The following is a 20355-nucleotide window of genomic DNA, read 5'->3' on the forward strand; positions in this document are numbered from 1 at the left end:
GTGCAAGTGCAAATCTATGTTTAGGAGGAGGAGTCAAGTGTTACCAGGCAAGAAGCATGCAGAACAGAGGCCTACTTCAACAGGCGAAATTGCACAATTGAGGGACTGTGAGCAATGATGATAAGAGAAGCGCAAAGCTCCTGTTAACTTCCCAGCTGCTTCCTGGTAAGCTTTACGCATAAGAAGCATGACCTCAGACAGCATTTTCCATGGGATTTTCCCACATTTTACATTCTGTCATTTCTCGACAAAAGATTACAAATCAGCCTTCTCTAGGAACTGCAATGAAAACATTTCTCACCATACTTTATAAGATGACACACTATCATTCATGCAAATAAGACCCTGTAAACTGATATTGAGAAGCTGCTACTTCACAGTAGACTGCACATATGTAGCTCTGCAACTTCTATCAAGCAAGCTGCGACAAGCTCTCTGATCTGTTTAAAAGAGAACACTGAAGATGCTGTTGTGCGAGTGGCGTCGCGAGGTTTCCATGAAAGTAAAAGCCAGATCTCCAATCAGCTGACTGTAGCATGACAGTGTGGGAGAATGTGAAGAATGTGCTGATCCCATGTTGCTCGTGCTCCTGACCCAACACCCCCACTCTGTCGCTAGCACAACAGTCTTGTTGTTTTAAAGGTCTTTTAACATGCAGGAGAGCAACAGCTTTCTGTGCTGATAAGTCAGCATAGATTTGGGTTTGGTTGCATGTTACTTGAATTTATAGTTCTACATTCTGGCTTTAGAGTTTCTCTCACCTTCTGGTAGCAATTCATCTACAGCGTTTAAAATGAATGCATGTATATAACATCTGTCCATCTTTGTTATTGTGTGAATGCTTTTTGAAGGCTTACAGTATACTTCCCCACCCCCAAGCACTACAACTCATTCCTATTCCCTCGTATTGCCTTCAATGGAACATATTTTCTAAAAGCTCCACAAATAAACTTTCTCTAGGATCATACAGTACATTCCTGTCACAGGAAACACACCCAAATGTTCTATAATTGAAACTGTTGTGCATCAAGAATAATCGCATTCCTCCTGAAATAACACCACCATATGAAAAACAAGTTTATTGTATTTCAAAGCGGACTTAACCTGCTGGCAAAAGCTATATGAAGCGTTGCAACTTCCCTGTGCACATTCAGGTTTTTCGATCTGTGTCACATCAACCGAGGTTGTGTGCTGCCCCACAGTGTTGAAAAGAAAGATTGCAGTGTGGCAAATGAAACAGAACACAGGGCAGAATTATTAAGCATCCCTTTTATTAACATCACCCATTACAAAAAGAAGAAAATCTCAGTGTTAATGAATTTAGCAACATGATAGCGAGTGTTGATTACAGATGACATGGGACGCTTGTTCCTAGAGTAGTTGTGGTAGGATTAAAAACTTAAACTGTTGACCCGGCCTTCCCATCTTGCAGCCAGGATCACAGACTCCCTTATCTTCAGAGCTGCAGTACAGACCTGACTAGAATTTGTCCATGCATCTCCATAGTTACAGTCACGTAGTGACCTGTCTGGCATGCCGAGATCTCTTCTGCTTTCCCTTCCCCCACCCAGTACTGAGCCAAAGTATGCATGGAGAACTGGATGCACGATGATGTATAGTTTGTGGTAATTGTCTGGTCAGGAGGCAAATCAACAGATCAACAACATAATGTATTTCAGCAGGTCCTAACTGGTACATTTAAACAATACATAACTTTAAGTTAAAAAGTAAAGGACTGAAAACCCAAAGTTTGTTAAGGTGGAAATTTGCATCTTTGCCTTCAAGACAAAAACTACTGCAAAAAGGATTTCATTGGAAAAATATTATTTTTTTGTTTTTGTTTTTGTTTTTTTTAACAGAGGAATGGCTGCCACACAGTTAGATTATGCTGGAGGTAATTCTTTAAGTTTAGAATAAAAATGATGATGCTGCAAAAAAAAATAAAAATAAAATAAAAAGGAATGTGGCTGGAGTGGAGTAGTTTGTGTTTTGGTACCGTGCCTGGAGTGTTTGGAATTGAACAGTAACCTCTGCCTGCTCCCTTGTGGCCAACAGCAAGTCTGGGAGTAGTTTACCAGGCTTTGGGTGGGAGTCAGTTGGAGGCTGCCTACAGTACAGGTGAGGTGACAGAGGTTGGGAAGGAAGAGGTGGCTAGGTGTGACAGTATGGTATTGTGTGGTATCGATAAGACCGACGGTCAAACATGGTCTCCGTAGTGCAGTCAGGATGGCTGCGTGGTACCGTCTTCATCTCACTATACCTTGGGCAGATCTTTGTCAGCCTCCTGTAGAAACACACACACACATTCAGCCTGAACATTCAAATAATATTCAAAGTCTTGAATAAAAAAATTAAAAAAACCAAAAACAAGATGATATCACAATGTTATCTTTTGTCAAATGACAAGAACTTACACCCTCCTGTCTCTTAGTGAGCTGCTGGCTGACGGCTTGAAGCAGCTGCTGCATTTCTCTGACTGTCTGATTCAGTCCTGCAGTCATTTTCTCCTTCCTGTCAATCTCCTCCTGCCACAGACAAAGCAGCTTGTTTAAGCCTGATGATAAAGCAGGATATATCACCAACTTCTGTAAAGCAGAAGTCTGGTTACGTCTCCCAAACTGGGCCGACTCTTACCCTCTGTGATGACAGACTGCTATTTTCTATCAGGTCATCAGCGTTGTCTGTTACTTTTGAGAGTTCACCTTGGATCAGATCTAGGGACTGCTGGGCCTGTGGGAAATAAAAACAAAAAAGTTCCTCTTATTAACAATGAAGCGTACAGTTTAATTGGAGGTATTGTGAAAAACATATTAGGTTTGTTACCTTGTACAAGTCATCAGCCACCTTTTGCCTCTCATTCTCCTCTGTCTCCAACTTGGACAGCGTCTCAGTGAGCTGAGTTTTCAGCTGGAGTTGAAACAGAAATTCAGCAAGCGGTTACTTCCTGATTTCTCAAAAAGTACACAAAATATCCAACATCTTCCCACCAACGCTGGTTAGATTAAAAGGACAACAGCTGCTTGGCCTATTAAGGGAATGTTCAAACTTAAAGTATCACTTTATTCTTGTGGGTTTGTTGCCAGTAAGATGAGTCACAATACAGGAAGTTCCGTGTGAGTAACACATTCACTCATATGCCACCATAAAATTACACACCGATTAGAAATCAGCTTAAGCAACTCTGTAAAGTTACCTCTGATGCAGTTATCTTTTTCTCCATCTCCACACATGACTAATAAATTACAAATTAGAACTTGCCATTTGTGTCCTTGACTGTACAAAGCACCAGAGGAAAAAAAAACCATTCATGTGTACCCAACAAATCAGCATTAAAGGAAAATTATAAAAAGCCACTCTTAACATTCAGTTTTGAGTATTTGTTTACTTTTCTTTGCTATAAATAAGTAGGACATAGTTTTGATAGTGCTTTGATGGTTTGAACACAGCCAATCTACAACCACTGACAACAACAGAAAATCTTAAAGGCCATTAATGGAAGACAAAGACAGTGAGCTGCTCAGGCGAGTACGCAAGTTTGAAGACTAAAGCAGTAGTCAGTAAGAGCTAAAGCATAAAAATGGGACAAATTTTTGGCCACTGCAGGAAAGGAGGTCACTAGCAAACCATGACAGACACGTGACAGTGAGATTAAGCAGAATGCAGGACTAGAAAAAGCGTAGTGTTAGTCTAAGAAGTGTCAGTGTGTGTAAAGGTGAATCATCACTCACAATCTGACATTTCTTTTATTTTACAAATATATGTTAAAAGTAGCACTGCATGACTCCACAGGTTGTGAATGATGACCCCCAGTTAAGCAGAAGCTGAAGAGCCCCATCCTGTGGCAGTCTGTGTAAAGCCACTGCTTGGTGCAGTACGGAAAAGGAGCCTCTAACTAGAGGGAGATCCACGCTTACCAAACTCAGCTCCTCATTCTGCCTGATAGCTTCTGTATATGAGCCATCAAGTCTGGTCTGCAACTCAGTCAACAGATCTTTCAGCTGAAATCAAGTTTGAGATGATTTGTTTTATTATGGGTTGGGGGGGGGGGGGGGGGGGGGGGGGGGGGGGGGGTTGATCCAGGAAAATGCTACTAGGAAACTCTTTGGTGCAGCAACGCAATAATAAATGGATCGCAGGATCATGTTGGCATGACTAAATCACCAGTGTTTTACGTCCAACATAAATTTATTACAAGAGGTGCCGATGTAATGCATTTGTAGATGAACAGTTTGCAGTCGTGCAGAATCCCTATACTCCAAAATCCATCCTGCAAAATTCAAGTAACACACTCATATGAGCATGCATCTAACACACAACAGAGCCCATGCTTTTTCCACAGGACGTTGAACAGAATCACAAGGAAACCTTTGTGAAGCACTTCAGTTCTCACTCACCTCTCTGACTTCTGTCACATAGGTGGCGCTCTCACGCTCCGCCCTCTCCAACTCAGACTCCAAGTGCTGCTTTTCTCTTTTCATCTACCGAGCACAGAGGAAGTGTGAAAAACACACAACAACGTGCCTTACAAAATTCATGGAGGCTCAGGTTTAAAAAGGACTAACGTTCTCCAACTCCGCTCCATCAGTTCGTCTCTCAATCTCCTGCTCCAAGCTTGCAAGTTTTTGGCTCATCTGAGGTAAAAACAAACAAACAAACAAACAAAAAAACAACGATGACATCCCAATCAATCCACTGTGAAATTAAACCATATATGAATGAAATGAAACGAAAAATACTTTATTAATCCCCAAAGGAAAATTCTATAACTAATATAACTAATAATAATAATAATAATAATTAATAATAATAAATAAATAATATGACTTCAGTTTTCCACAATCCAGTCTAGGAGAGTTGTTACCAACCAAACCTGAACACATACCTCTTTGAGCTCCGCCTGCGATACCTCCAGCTTCACCTTCCAGCGAGACTCCTCCTGCTCCACGCTGCTCTGGAGACGCTGCAGGATGCCCTCCTGCGGACCCAAAACGAATGTTGGCTCAGTGTGAAGAAAGACCCTCATGGAACCAACAGTTTATTATTTAATAGTCTTCGCTAACTGTGTGAAAATTTCCTTTTAATATCTTCTGAGCATACGAGATAATAAATCATTCTTTCCCACAGTTCTTTGCAGCTGCAACTTTCAAAGCTTGATTGCTTTCATCAAGTTGTAGTAACTGATTATTGTGGATTAATTTGAGGACAATGGGTGTGAGCACCCTTAGAGCATAACGTTTCACTTTGATAGGGAAATAATTAATATCTTATAATAGTAATATGATATATAGTATGTGGAAATTGTGATAAGATTGCATTATTTGAAGTTTTTAAAGCACTTTTTTTTTTTTACAGAACATTCCTTGAAGATCTGTAGTTTCAGTGCATTCACAGGTCCCTCTGATTTTCTCCACTATTCCTTGACACTGACATGTTTTGCAAAGAGGTCGAGAAAAAAGCTTAGATGAGGTGATACGGGGTATTTTTTCCTTTTTTTTTTTTTTTTTTTCTATTCGACCATATGATATCCCATGAAATCTCTCACCGTTTCTGCCAAAACCTTCTTGTACGTTTCGCAGTCTTTCTGTAGAATCCTTTGGGTTTCCTCGGCTTCTTTCAGTTTCTCAGCCAGTTCCTACAATCAAAACAATATTTAACCATTTATATGCTCAACATGAAAATGAATTATACTTGGATTTGGTCATTTAAGCCAGTGTTTTTCAACCTTTTTTGAGCCAAGGCACACTTTTTCTCACTGAAAAATCAGAAGGCACACCACAAACCAAAATGGCTTAGGGAAAAAAAAAAAAAGTTCATATTATTAACATAAAGTCCATCTCGTCTCAGCCTCTAGACTAGAAATCAGATAAACACAAGAAGATGGAATTTTATCATCTTTCACTGGGGCCTGTTTGGATGAACACGGAGCTGATTTTTAGACCAACTAGGTGAGACTGGGAATTTCTCAGGGCACACCTGAGAATCTCTCATGGTACACTGGTGTACCACAGCACAGTGGTTGAAAAACACTGATTTCAGCTATTCTTGTTACCTCCGAGTCTCCTGATTGTGTAGCTGAGCTTTCAGCTACTGCCTTCTCAAATCTTTGCAACCAGTCCTGATGATTCTGGGGAAGAGTTGTGAAAGATTGAGTCAAATATGAGTAAAACAACAGGACTCTGATACAATTATCTCAGAGTTATTAATACCGATTTATCAATACCTGTTCAGAAGGCAGAGGCACATGAGGAAGAAGTCTGTGCAGAACATCTCGACACTCGGCCTGAGACATCGCTAATGCTTCCTGGTTCTCCTAAAAAAAAAGGGAAGAATGTACAAGAACACAAGAAAAGCAACAGATTGAGAACTTGCTGTGCAAACAGCTCGGCAATGCGCTTCCAGGATCCAGAGGTCATCCAAGAAAATATCAGCATAATTTTCCTTGTAAGCTCATTAATTCATCATTTAAGCTTCTCCAATCAAAATCAGAAATCATTCATGCAGGATCATCTTGTGCCATGACTCAGAGGTGTTAAGGATAAACACTGCCTCGCTCCTACTTGCACTGAGAAAAAACACGACTGACTTTCAATAGATCCCCTTCACACCAAAGTCGGATACCTCAGATTCAGAACATCAAATGTTTTAGTCCACCTGAAACAGCAAATACATCAGTCTACTTTCATGAAATAGCAAAAGTTCCTTGAAACTTATTAATAAAAACAAGAGGATCATGCATGCAATTATAGGCCACTATCACACAGTGTCACTGAGGCCAAGAAGAACAACCAGCTTGGCACTGCAATCACTGTTTACAATAACACACACACCATCACAGGCAGCTTTGAAACAAGTGTGGAGATAAATACGACCAGATTTGATGATACACAACAGCTGCAGAGGAACTCCCTGGCTCTGCTCTCAAAAGGTGCTTTCTACTATACTGTAATGGCAGATGAGCAGCTGCTGTGGCGACAGTTCAGCCTGTACCGTTATGTAATGCAAGAGTGTTGGGGGGGGAGGCAAAGATGTAGAAAACCTCACTGTAACTGTTAAACTGAGCAACTGTCATGAATGTAAACTGTGCTTTATGTTGGTCACACATGGTAATCCCAATCGAGGTCAAAGGTGTTTTATTTGTAAAAAGAGCACTGAGAAGCATCACAGGATTGTTGCATATTGATTAAAAGGTTCAGTTTTTAAAATGAGTTATATTGACAGTATGATGACGCAAAGCAGAATGGGGACAACATGCCATGCTGCATGACAGAAAGGCAGGAAGCTGTGAAATGATAACCACAGATCTCAAGCTAATGACATCTAGTAAAAGACTAAATCACTGCAAACTCATTTCCAAGCATCGGCCTGAACTGTGGGCGAATCTTATAATGAAAATGTAGACACTCTCCAAAGATTTATTTGTTCAGATGGAAAATGCCAACAAGTCGCATGTAAAACGGCTCAACACGAAAACCCAATTTTTAAAAAAAAAAAAAAAATCTGAGGCCAAACAATAAAGCGGGAAGAGTGACAGTAAGGCAAATGAGTATGCAGCGTTGTTATGGATGATTGTGGAAAAGAAAATTTCACGGGGTCAAATATGGCAAAAACACAGCATTTTGAAGGGGAGTGCATCAGATCGGAACTAGAGTGAAGCAGACTGAAGTGAGGTGTCGAACCTTGACAGTTTTGCTGAGTTTCCCTTGAAGTATGGACTCGGTGGTTGACAGAGCTTCCATTGCGCTCCAGTTTTTCTCCCGAAGCTCCTGTTTTGGTCAGTTCCAGAGAGATACTACTTTCAGTTTAAGCCTCGGGGGGGGGAAATGCATTTAATGACCCTCACTTAGTGTGACAGAACAATCCGAACGCATTTCTCACCTATGATCCAACGCTAGAAACAGAAGTGGAAAATGAAAAAAACAACAAAAAAGCTTCTAGATTCCGAGCCTTAATCGCACATACAGGCAAAGACAATACGCACAAAATGTAAAAAATATTCTAACGGTGGAAATCTCTAAAAATAGACTACATTAAATAACATATTTATGCTTCCATTCAAATACACTTCTGTTAGAAAATAAAGGGACGATTCTAATGCCCTGAATCATCCACAAGCACAAAACAATCTTGCTGAAACAGTAATGACCGATGGCAAACGCCAAAAGACGAGGTTGGAAGTCCGCATATGATGCCCAACTGAAACAAAACTAATAAAAACAGACATCTGGACTGATGTGTAGAACTATGCAGCGTACACACTCTTTAGCAGAAAACTTTCAATTTGGCTACAAAACCAAAAAAAAAAAAAAAAAAAAAAAAAAGGAACGTAAAGAACAAAAAGCCAAACAGGTGAGACTACGTGGCTGTGGAGAACAGGGGGTATGGATATATGCAGTGTGCAAGCCTGTGTGAGGGGAATGCTGTGTTGTAACACACAAAGGACGAAGCACGAGTTCTCCAAATGATAAACATCAGCCTCCAGTTGCGAACAAGCCAGGAAACCTACGTTGTTCTTTTTTCTGTGAAGCTCCAGTTCACCCCTCAGCTCTGCCAGTTGGACCTGTAGGCTGCAGACCTGCATCTCCTTTTCTGACAACCTGAAAGAAGACAGGAAAAAAAATACACATGATTTCTGAACTTTATTAAACATGATCCTGAAAGGTCTTTACCCATGAAAACGTGAATGGGAAGGATTTTTAATTGCTTACGCTTCAAGGAGCTCTGGGTTTGGCACTCCTGTGTGGGGCTGCTACAGGAACAGGGGACAAGAGAGAGAAAAAAGACTGAATAAGAGCTGAATATGTCAGGATGTTATAAGAGCCAAATAAGGAAACAAGAAGCTCAACAGATACTTGTCTCTTTATTTTTATGCATTTCATTGTGCATCATCTTCCCCCCCCCCCAAACTCTTATCTCACCTGTTGTTGTACCTGCTCCACCAGCTCCACCTTCTCACTCAGCTCCTTCGTCTTTGCCTCAAGCTCAGCCTGCAGCGTCTGGATTTTCTGCTCCTTTGTCTCCAGCCTGTGGTTCAGATTTGCTCAAAATCAGTCGGACTTTAAAAGAAGCATACACGACAGCTCCATGGCGAAGGGTGGGGGGTTAACTTACTGAGCCTGAAGCTCTTGGAGCTGCGCACCAGAACTTGTCAGCTCCTCTGATGTTTCCTTCTGTCTCAGCTGCTCCATCTCTGCCTGCAGGGCGGCCGACTGCTGCTGCAGAGTCTGAGAGACAAAAACCGATTCAGACAGCGCCTCCAACCGGGACAATGCCAAATAGAAATTATGATCTGATGAAAGCTGTTTGGGGGGAATGGAAAAAATTCACACCTCAATGGTCTTCTCTCTTGCACTGCAGCTGTCTTGTGCTGCCTGCAGACTCGCTTCCATCGATTTCAGCTTCAGATCCTTCCTTTGCATGCTATACAGCACAATGAAACAAGACATTGCTACTCCAAACCCACTGAAACCACACAGTACCTGCTGCTTTTTATACATGCAGTATGTTAACATCACCTATATAAGGACCGTTGTTACCAGTGGGAATTACATTATAAAAGAATTACTACAAGGTGTGTCCACAAAGGACTCAGAAGTGCCAGAGACAAATTACTTCAACATGCTTACGATAAAACCACAAGTTACAGACTTTGGACCTTTTTATATCAGGAAGTGTATAAAGCTGGCTCCACTTGATAACCCAGTGATATTGAAACTAAAGTTATATCACTGCAACTTTAACCCATTTAAGACATAAGAAACCCAGTGAAGGCTTCATTAATGTTTTTAGCATCTATTATTTTTTATTTGGAGAGTGATGCTGAGAGCTACAGCACATGTTCAATGTCTGTAATATGTGCAAGAAATGGCACATTGAGAGGTATTAAGCATGAAAAACCATGTAATGAAGCCTTGACAAATTTGACAGATGGGCTGCAGTTGTTTTAAGCATATTAATTGTGGATGGGAACAATTGTGTGCATACATGACATAAGAATGAACAGTGGGGAAAAAAACATGCATGTGTGCTGCATGTAATAGCAGCCTTGTCTGGAGAGGGAAAGTCTGGATGCTACTTATCTTTTATGGCAAAATGAGTTTAAAAAGAAGCATATCATGTGTTTAACCTATGTTAAATTGTGGCCATTAATGTGACTGAATGCACTTGACTGAAGGAGATGGGCATGTAATAAGTTACAACATCCACAGTTTTGTCACTTTCAGAAAAAGGTTGTAAAAGTAATGATGAAAAGGAAAGAAATGACCTTCAGAAAAGGGCGTCATATTTAAGTAGTGGATGGAAATAAGCTTTTTATTAAAACCACTATTACAAAACATAAATAATACAATCAGCTTGATTGATCTTACCTGCTCTGGAGTTCTTCCACTATTAACTGTGACGTTGCCTTCAATTAGAAAAGAAGCAGTAAATAAAGCGAAAAATTAAAAAAAGAAAAAAAAAAATCTGAGGAAATCTATTTCAATGCGATCTAACACTGTACCTGTGCTGCTGTCTTTCCTTTGAGGTCGTCAATTTCTTGCCTTAGTGCCTCATTTTCTTCTCTTACTGTCTGCGTTTGGGAAGGAAAAGTTGTTTTGAAATGTTTATTCATGAGAAACTACACTGAAAACTGAAAACGAGACAGAAAACTGACCTTGAGCTCCTCCTCCTTGTTGGCGACCTCAATCAACCCCTTCTCCAAAAGGCCCTCTACGGTTTTCATGCTCTCCTCCTTCTCCCAGACACTGGATGGAGAGCAATGTCTCATGAGCTCCTTTATTTCTTAATAACAGAGTACTAGCTTGATAAGATACAATAACAGAACACCATCTCAATTCATTAAAAACTCATTCCACTTTTCACACCCACCTCTTCTGGTACTGGTCCAAAGCCAGTTGTGATGCAGCCTGCGTGTGGAAAAACATATAAAAGTGTCAAACGAGGGGAAAAACATGCAGATTTACACCTTTTTTTTCTTTCTTTTTTTTTTTTTTTTTTTAAATTAGTCATTGTAGGAAACAAACCTGATCAGAAATCTGTGCCTGCAGACTCTGAATCTCTGCCTTAAGTGACATGTTGTCGTTGTGCAAAGCCTGCAGATGAAAAGACAAGTTACATTTATTATATTAAAAGAAAACACAGGACTGACAGGCTGCACAATTATTTAAAAAATGTCAAAAGTGAAAGTATTTCCATGTTCAATCCTTGAATGTGGACATTACGTCTCTCTGCCATGATAGGGAATGCAGTCATAAATAGTTACGCCTCTTGATACAAATTCCTGCAAACTAACGACCCAGCAGGATGTTGGTACAGGAAGCTGTACACAACTTCACTTTTAACCGTACCTGCATGTTCGTTTCTCTACTGGCTGCGCTGCTCCTCTCAGCATTTAGAGAATCCTCCAGACTCTTCCTTTGCAACTCTTTATCTGCCAGCCTTGACAAAACCAGGGGGAAAAAAATGCCAAAATGACCTGAATAAAGCTTCAGAGCAGCAGTTTTGTCTGTTAATATATAAACTGTACTTACAGCTTTTGTAACTCCTCAATGTGGGAGACATGAGTTGCCTAAATGTGGAACAGAGAAATCTTTTTAACCTACACATATACACATATTTATTTTTATACTCACTTTATTCATACGTGAGTCAAGGTGATCATACCTGTGAGGAGATCTGGGCCTGCAAGCTCTCATTCTGGCCATGAAGACCTTTGTTCTCATTCATGAGTTCCTGGTAAAAACAGATTGTGTGACACAGTATTGTGAAATTTTAGGCTCTTTTTATTAATTTATTCTGCATCTGAGTGTAAACTGAAGCACACTGGGCTTTAAGACTCATTACAACCTGCTTATGCTTGATTTTCATTCAGTTTGATGTTATTCCATATACCTACAACAACCAGGTCGCTTTTTCCTGCTATGAATTACTCTTTTTTTTTTTTTTTTGTTAATCTACAATTAAACTGACTCATTTTATATTTATACATGAGTGATGCTGGCAGGCCTCACCTGAATTCGAGCCTGCAGGGATTCATCTGGCATACTGTGCTGAGACATTTCCCTCAGCTCCATCACTCTCTGCTCCAGACGGTCCTTGGCGACCATGGCTTCGGTCAGGTTGCTGTGTAAAGTCTGGATCTCTTTGTTCTTGTTGTTCATCTCAGTCTCAGCTGCCAGTAGCTTGTTGTGGAGCTCTGACAAACAAAACAAAGATTCAGATTTTGGATGTGACCAGCCAAGTCTCCTCCGCTTGGTAAGAACATACAAGTATTCCAGGTTTTTTTTTTGTTTTTTTTTTGTTGCTGTCATTGTTGTTTGAATGTTTATGATTTTTTTTCACCTTGATTAGAGGCCTGAAGTTGCTCTCTTTCAGAACTGACTTTGTGGAGGAAGTTTTGCACCTCTTCCCAGCGCCGCTTTGCATCTTGCAGTTGGGCCTGGGGAGGAAAAACATGAACAAACTTGTGTAACTTTTTCATGCATCACACAAGCAAACCAAAGCTTTTACCATCTCAGCATGGGCAGCTTTAGCACTTTATACTAATTTTTCTCTAAATGACAGAGCTCACAACCCTCTAAATCAACAGCAAGTTTACATATGATTCTGTGAAACGACTTTATTAGAGATTTTAGACTGTGAAACTCTGATCTTCTTCATAATGTCTTGCCTGTGTCAAGCAGCAACGTAATTTTCCTTCTTATAATTGTGGTGCATGAAAAGATAGGCGGGGTTGATGCGAGTGTCTAGCAGGAAAAGTGCTGTTTATACACGGCACAAAGCCTCAAACATTCCAGCTTCTAAAGCCAACAAACCCTCCCATCTCAGGTTCTGCTTCCCACAACCCTCCCCAGGACTTCCACTACAACCACCCCCACCCCATTTCCCCAGCAATGCTGCCACACCCGCTGGTCACATGTGAAGCTATGCGGCAAGCGCAGGTTCTCCTACTACTTGGTCCATTTTTGCCACGGTGAGAGAAACTGAAGCACGGGTTAAATAAACAAGCTGTGCATCTGGATTAGCGTACCTCCAGCTGGGACACGTTCTGCTTGTAGCTGACCTCCAGTGACTTCCTCTGGTGCTCCTCCTGCTGAAGCTTGCTGTTGCTGTCTGCCAGTTCTTTCATCAGACTGCCATATTCAGAACGCAACTTGTTCAGCTCTGCTGAATTCCTATCAAGCACGCGGTATGAAAATGGTTAATGGAGCATTACTGTGGGAAGTTGTCGAAGAAGCAAATTATTAATAGCTTGCACAAATCCCATTCACGCTGTGTAAAAATGCAAGTTCACTAAAATAACACATTTCAAGCATGAAGTCAAGTCAAAATGTTTTCAACAACCATCAATATAATGAAAAATGCCTCATTACAACATTAACTAAATGCAAATGCAAAGAAGAATATGAAAACCAACTAGGTGTTGAATGGCCTCAATGTATTGTTTTTATGTACGATTGTCATGGCTCCGCTGTAAAGCACTTTGGTTGTTGTAAAATAACGTTAACGTGATTGACTGTCACCAATGGGATTTTTAATGTGAATATTGAGGTTATTAGATAAAATAAAAGTTTTATTTAATGACGGCATGAAAAAAAAAATCACATTTTAAAAATCCAGTACTTTTGGGGTTTTTGGTGGCAACTTCAACAATTTTTGTGAGGTTTTCCTCACTGTACTTTAACATTAACAAAATTATCTGGCATGGCCAATATTGTAATGCTAAACAGACAGTGAACTGATATTCTGACATAAACTGGATCACTGAATGTTTTATTAAGTTGAGTACAAGGAGCAGGTGAGAAGACAAGTACAACACTGACTTGCTCTCCATCTGGTTGGTAGCCGTGCTGACCGCGTCCCTGAGGATTGTGTTCTCCTGCTGCAGTCGAGTGATCTGGCTTTCCAGTTGCTCCCTCATCTGCTGACACTACACACAGACGACAGGAATCAGTCTTTATCACCTCTCGGCTGAGCCTTGAGAAGACCTTTAACAATTCAGTTCTTCCGCATTCAAGTGCTTATTTATATGGAATCAGTAATGTGGAGTTTCTTCTTTTAATTCAACATTACTTGTCTCAGTCGTGCTAAGAAATCAATCCTTCACCTTTATTTGCATGGTCTGGAGGTCCTGGTGTGCTTTGGCCTGCATGCCCCCCAGCTCCTTCTCCGTGGCGGTACGTTGCTCTCTCATCATAGCCTCCACCCGGCCTGTCTTTTGCTTTTCAAGCTGAAGCTCCTACAGCACAAAACCAAGCAGACATGTGAAACTCTTGACTAAAAATAAACAAAACACTTTTGCATAAAATGAATCAGTTATCATGAGGTATAGAACTGGAATCCAGACCTGACTGAGCTGTTTCACTTTGTCTTTGGCAATTGAGGCTTCCTCCTGCAGAACTGTAAGAAGCTTCTCCCGTTCTTGTGCAGCTGGGTCAGGCCTACCTGCAGACTATCGGACAGATATAGGACATGTATATAAAGCAGGTATTAAGGTCTGACTGCAAACATCAGGCCTCACTTCAACTACAAAAAGCATAACATGTCATATGTATTCATTTCTCACTTTGTGCCAGGCATCCAAGGCATTGGGGTTCTTGTCTCGGAGGAGAGCAATCACACTGATGGCTTCTGCTTCTGACAAAGCCAGGCTGGAGAGACCAGAGAGCAGCTCCTTCAGCTTCACCTCCGTGTTCTCTGTTGAGCCACACACAGTAGGTGATAAGAGTGTAATAATACTGAATGCACCAATAGTATCTAGAAAAAAAAAACAACCCTCTTACCTTTATCAGTCTCAGTCTTCTGTTTCTTCCCAGAACCTTTGGATGGTACATCATCATTATGGGTCGCCTGGTGGTTGGCGGAAGCTGCTGAATTTGCATCATCAACTAAATTTTAAATAAAAAAGGAAGAGGTTTGGAGGGAGAAAGGTTACTGTAATTCTGAAATTATGATAGAAAATAGAGATAGCAAATCTTATTACCAGGCTCAGTCTTCTGTTTCTTGGCAGCATTCTTCTTTTTGCCACCGGTGGCACTTGGGGGTGCCCCATCCAGAACTTTGGTTTCAGCCATGGCGGGAGCTTCTTTCTTGACTGGTGCTGGGCTCAGCTCTGCTTTCACCTCTACCTGATGCACACCCACTAGAATCAGGCAAGAAAAACAGAGACAACACTCAAGTTTAAAGTCACGGGGATAAAATGCGAGGAAGATTTTCTAGAAAACAGTCAACCAGCAAGTTACGTTTACCAAACTCCTTCGATCAAACTGTAACCTTTGTTACTGACCAGGCTCTGCTTTCTGCTTCTTCTTCTTCTTCCCAGAGATCTGAGGAGGTGTCTGTGCCTGAACAGGGGCCGGAACAGCTTGGACCGGAGCCTGGAGCTCAAGTTTTGGCGAAGGAGGGCGTAACTGCTTGCTTGGAGCTGGAAGGTCATCGGGCTTGGGGCTGACTGGCTTGGAATCCTGAACTTCAGATTCCTCTGAGAGGGAATATGTTGTGGCTGCAGCAGCAGCAGCAGCGGCGGCAGCAGCAGCAGCCTTTGCAGCCTTTTTCTCCTTCTTCTTCTCTTTCTTTCTCTCTCTTAGACCAGCAGGAACCTCTTGTGCCACTGAGACAGCTACATAGGCAGCTGGGGCTGGTGGATCGGGTTCTTGTGTAACATCTGCAGCAGGTTCCTCTTCCACCTCCAGACTGGAGCCGTTAGCCCCATCGGCCAAGTCAAAATCCTGCAGATCTTCCTCCAACTCTCCACCTCCACCACCTCCGCCGCTCCCCCCGCTGGTCGTCTCCTTCTTCTTGCTCTTCTTTTTCTCGTTCTTCTTACGGAGGTCCGGCTTGGCTGGTGGCAGTTTGAGGTCACGTTTCTGCCGGGCAAGCACCTCGTCGTAAGAGGTTTCTTTCATGAAGAGCCAGAAGAATAAGAACATGAAAGCAATGACCAGGGAGGGGGCCAGGATGAGAAGGTACTGAGAGTCGTAGATATCCACCGCCATTCTGAGAAAAGGAAGAAAGGGATCGCTTAGGTTCTACAGCTCACACCATGATACGAACTGGCCAATATCTATTAATTTCAACCCACAATAACAAGAGTTTAAGGCTGCTGCAGTCCATGTTTCTTTAAATATGAGATTTTAAATGAATCTGTGTATTCAGCAAGCTGTACTTTTATCTGTTTAAATTCTTGCACTTGTCTGTGCCCCTCTGAGCAAATATTAATTTGCAGGTCAACCACTGCTTCATGAGATGCATGCATGGGAGGCAGGGGGTTATACATCAATAGTGCTGAGATGTTACAAGTGAGACCTTACCCTATCCTTTCTTAGTGATATGATCCAATTAGACAGCACAACCCCTGCTAGACAGCTTAACATCTTATTTACATTTATATAGATTCACAGTGAGAAAGAGGGCCAACACACGGGCTGGAAGAGCCAAATATAAAAAACATGGTTTTAAAGGTTATTAAACAAGTTAAGAATTAAAGAATCATCTTTACTCAGATTTGCTTATAAAGAGGTAAAATATGTCTTTAGCATCAGAAGGGCAACAAGGCTAAAAAAAAAAAAAGAAAAAGAAAAAAAGGCTCATATAGTCAGTTTCCTCCTTCTTCCCCCCCACCCCAGAGACAACATGGCCGTGTTCTAAACTCATATCAGGATGGATTTGCAAGAGGCAAAAATACACCCACATGCAAGTGTCACAGCTGAGGTCTGCTGCAGCTGCAGTGTGGCCCCTGCAAGCTTAAAGGCAAAGGGAGGCGTTTCGTCTTCAGTGTCAAAGTTTAAGGAGTGGACAAGTCCTCGGACTATATAACTCCAGTGTCTGCCAAATTTATTCATCTGAGATACGTGTTGTGGATCCTTGAGTGTCCAGCAAGAATGAACTGGGGTGAAATCAGTGCAGATGATGGGAGTTTACATTTTCCCAGGACTTTTCCTTTCAGTCGTGTTCAATTTGGTCCTATGAGGACTGCAATCCAGCAGGTTTTCTATGTATTCCTGCTTCAACACACCAGAATCAAATCAAATAGATCTAACAGCCTATCAGGTTCTGCAAATGACTGAGCTGTGTTGGAGCGAGGATACATGGAAGACTTTCTGGATTACGCCCATCGTGGGACAGAATTGAGTACCCTTGCTACACCTTTACCTTTTCCTTCTTTATCTATTCGAATAAATAAAATATTTTCTGTTTGTGTCATGGTATTTCCTGAAAATGCTATTTTTAGCCAATGCTGAATTTTCAAAAGAGGCAGAATAACAAGACCAGCACAGTAAATATAGCAGAACCCTTTCAAGGATCATTGCACCAGGAGAGTATCTGCTGCAAACTAACACATAAGAGTTTAATAAACAGCATTATACAATTTAAAAAAGAATAAAATTAAACCTGTCTTTCTATAATGGTGACTGGTTATAGCCCTGTTTGACAACAGCAGAATTATTTGGTCAACGATACAGTGGATCTGACAGTGAGTGATCTGAAGTGCTGCACAATCCCATCCTACACCCAAGTACTGTGGCTACAGTGTGGGAGTCTGTGTCGTAGAGCAGGCCTCTTTAAGAATGTGGATTAAGGAGATTACCCATGATAATACATTTAAGAATAACTTTCCAATGGAAGGCGTCCTGAGTACTGCCCAGCTTAGTCCAGTAGTATAATGCAGAATTGGTTTCACTCGGAACAAGAAAAGAAAAATAAATAAATAAAAGACATTACATGAAAAGACACATCATGTATGTCACAGGTCAATATCAGATCCCTCAAATTCAGAAACTCTTCCCAAAAAGTTATTATCCTGGAAGCAAACCCATCATTGTGTGTTACAAGCAGAGAGACAGCTGCTGGTTTAAAGTACTATGACAAAAAAAAAACAAAAAAACAAAAACATAGCTGCTTCTACAATTTTAAATGATCTGCTTGCCTGTTACACAGTTTCATACATTTGACCTCATTAGATGACAGCTCTGAAACTAGGACTGAGACAGAAAAACTCGGTGGACCAAGCTGTGGAGACAGTTACAAGGTTTTTGACATAAATACAACCAATATCTATTATGTTTAAAGTAGATTAAGATGTAAAATAACTCTTGAAGAAACATGGCCTGTTGGCATATGGGGTATGGGTGGAGTAAGTGGTGTAAGAATTTGAGGTTTGCTTGCTTCTTTTAATGTTTTTTAGGCCAAGGCCTCAGAGTGGAAGGTGCATGAGTTTCCTTATGCAGCCTGAGCCTTGTTCCAGCATCAAAATGAGCCTGGGGGACAAAGCCCTCTCGGGCTGTTGGCTCCCCGGAATCTACCCACTTGGCTGGCCAGGCCCCTGATTTGGCAACCATGGAAGCATAAGCAACTCCTGATAACTATCAGGCTCAAAAAGCAGCACAGCCAGAACTTGAAAACAATGCCATATTATAATCTCTGCTTAGTATCTTCAAGTTAATAAACTATTTAAAACAGTTAGGAGTAGCATAGAAAAATGCAACTATAACTATGGCAATGGACACCATGGAAACTTCATGGAAGTACAAACCTACCCATTTAAATATTTTTAAAGTACTTTATATATCAGTAGTTTAAAACCAATTGCAGGTAGAATTTTTCACAGTAGCTTGTTAAAATGAATCAAAGTACTTAAGCAGAACAGCCTAATTTACTAATGTACTAATGTTCTAAGATGTTATGAAACAGTCTTTATTCTACAGACAATAGATAAAATATCCATAAATATAGAAAAAGCTTTCGTCATAACAGGTTAGAACAATCATTAGGGCAAGAGGGAGGCGATTCTTTCTGAAGCTGTAAGAACAATAAACTAATTATATACTGTTAATACTGGTTATAAACAAGTATCAAAGTGCACATCAGCAACAACTGGGAAACACACACACACACACAATGCTGTTACTCCTCAGGGTTTATTACTTAATATACAATATAATAAATATAGTAACACATTAGTAAAATAACTTGAGGGTTATCATTCAGTGCTTGAGTTGGCAGGTTGCTGGAAATAAACAGAGTTCTACTGACTTCTAGAAAAGAGCCTTAGTTCAAAGTTCATCCAGGATGAAACTCAGAATTATGAACGAAACTTTATAGACTTAAAGCTCACCATAACACTGAGTTTATGGTATATTCAGTCACCACAATGTAGATGTGACTGCTTTGCTAGCACAAGTGTCGCATTTTGAAAGCAGTACAAATAGGTTCCAGCAGCTCAAGTTGTCTTTGAGAGAGGCAGATACTCCTTACGCCACCTCAGCACTCACAGGTCGAGTACTCAATGTCCCAGCTTGCTTGGTCTTGCTGAGCGTAAATCGCCGGCCTTTTCCTGACTACATAGGCAAGACACGTAACAGCAGCTGGTCTTATTGCAAGTCCAATGCTATAAGCCTATAATCAGAGGAAAAACAGCAAAGGCAGTGTAATGGCTCTCTACATTAGCCATGCTAGCCCCCTCATGTCGTATATAACTAAATTAAGCATGAAATCGAAAGAAGAGAGGACAAGCATGTCGACAAGATCACTTCCCCAGAATGACTAGCATGAGATCATAAACTGTAAGGGCTTAACACTGGCCTTAGTGTGGCTATAAGTACTTCCTGTGTAGATGAAATCCACATAGAAAAGGGCTCGTCACCACTTATGAAGTTCAGTGTCTGCTGCTCTGCACTATGAATGAAGTAGCTAACACCAGCGCTAGCTAGCCAACTAACGTGAGCATGACACTAAGGTTAGCCGGCCAATCCAATTAGCAGAGCAGAAGTATTCAGCAGTTTATCAGTGCTGACCAAGACAGCTGTGAACAGAAATAGTTCAGCACTCTTTCAAAGACACACACAGCCCGTCTCAAGAGCGCGGACGTCTCCCCTGACTAGCCTCATCTGCTGGTGCTTCTGACCCAGCCTCCCTCTCTGTCCCGGTCTGCTGTTGCATTCTTCAGCTACGGGCCGTTCCCAGGCCTGAGAGAAAAGCTAGGCTGTACTCAGACAGGGGAGGATCAGATTTGTTTTTCATAAATAAACCTAACATTTGCGGAAACAGCTGTTCAGGAATTACCTGTAGCTTCACTGGTCTTTTGCCGTTGCTGATAGTTAAATGGCGTTGTTTTGCGTTGACTCTGGCAGACTCTCGACTTCCCAGCGCAGCTCCAGCCTGGCTTTCTCTTGCGTTATCAGTCACACCAACTGCTGTTTCTGCTTCGCGTGGGCGGATCATAGCGAGGCTTCAAGGGGGCGCTTGTTTTGTGGCTCGTTACACACCGACCGCAACAGCTACCACATAAACCAGAAGCCAGCGTTTTTAATTCATCATCGGACCGTAATTACCGAGACTATGTGTGTCTGTGTAAATACA

At 41.3% G+C, this 20355-nt stretch overlaps 1 protein-coding gene across 4 annotated transcripts; it reads right to left on the reverse strand.

Moving 5' to 3' along the window:
- Nucleotides 1-1271: 1271 nt before the first annotated feature.
- On the reverse strand, nucleotides 1272-20187 carry ktn1 (kinectin 1). 4 transcript variants are annotated; one of them, XM_079261927.1, is made up of 36 exons: nucleotides 20059-20187; nucleotides 15284-15993; nucleotides 14981-15139; nucleotides 14781-14885; nucleotides 14564-14694; nucleotides 14345-14449; nucleotides 14105-14236; nucleotides 13821-13927; nucleotides 13028-13172; nucleotides 12340-12436; nucleotides 12009-12193; nucleotides 11662-11730; nucleotides 11529-11566; nucleotides 11346-11436; nucleotides 11022-11090; nucleotides 10867-10904; nucleotides 10652-10742; nucleotides 10499-10567; nucleotides 10365-10402; nucleotides 9327-9417; nucleotides 9109-9221; nucleotides 8916-9021; nucleotides 8706-8743; nucleotides 8504-8594; nucleotides 7677-7763; nucleotides 6221-6310; nucleotides 6050-6124; nucleotides 5543-5632; nucleotides 4883-4975; nucleotides 4563-4631; nucleotides 4395-4478; nucleotides 3915-3998; nucleotides 2824-2907; nucleotides 2635-2730; nucleotides 2415-2525; nucleotides 1272-2284 (listed from the first exon to the last, which is right to left on the reverse strand). In XM_079261927.1, exons 2-36 carry the CDS (start codon nucleotides 15990-15992, stop codon nucleotides 2255-2257), a joined length of 3810 nt encoding a protein of 1269 aa, XP_079118053.1. In that variant the 5' UTR covers nucleotide 15993; nucleotides 20059-20187; the 3' UTR covers nucleotides 1272-2254. The 4 variants fall into 4 exon arrangements, with proteins under 4 accessions (XP_079118053.1, XP_079118052.1, XP_079118055.1 ...); XM_079261926.1 differs by having other exon boundaries at nucleotides 8706-8746; XM_079261929.1 differs by lacking the exon at nucleotides 7677-7763 and having other exon boundaries at nucleotides 8706-8746.
- Between the last annotated feature and the right edge of the window lie 168 nt (nucleotides 20188-20355).

This window comes from Telmatherina bonti (genome assembly GCF_933228915.1).
Source record: "Telmatherina bonti genome assembly, chromosome: 22".
Classification (NCBI taxonomy): domain Eukaryota; kingdom Metazoa; phylum Chordata; class Actinopteri; order Atheriniformes; family Telmatherinidae; genus Telmatherina; species Telmatherina bonti.

Bases quoted from the DNA above. Each gene is read 5' to 3' on its own strand.
- ktn1 (XM_079261926.1), bottom strand. From the start codon at position 15,992: ATGGCGGTGGATATCTACGACTCTCAGTACCTTCTCATCCTGGCCCCC. The intron at 14,886-14,980 runs GTAATAAGATTT...TTTAAAATTTAG, and splicing joins GAAACAGAAGACTGAGCCTG to TTGATGATGCAAATTCAGCA. The intron at 12,194-12,339 runs GTGAAAAAAAAT...TTTGTTTGTCAG, and splicing joins ACTTCAGGCCTCTAATCAAG to AGCTCCACAACAAGCTACTG.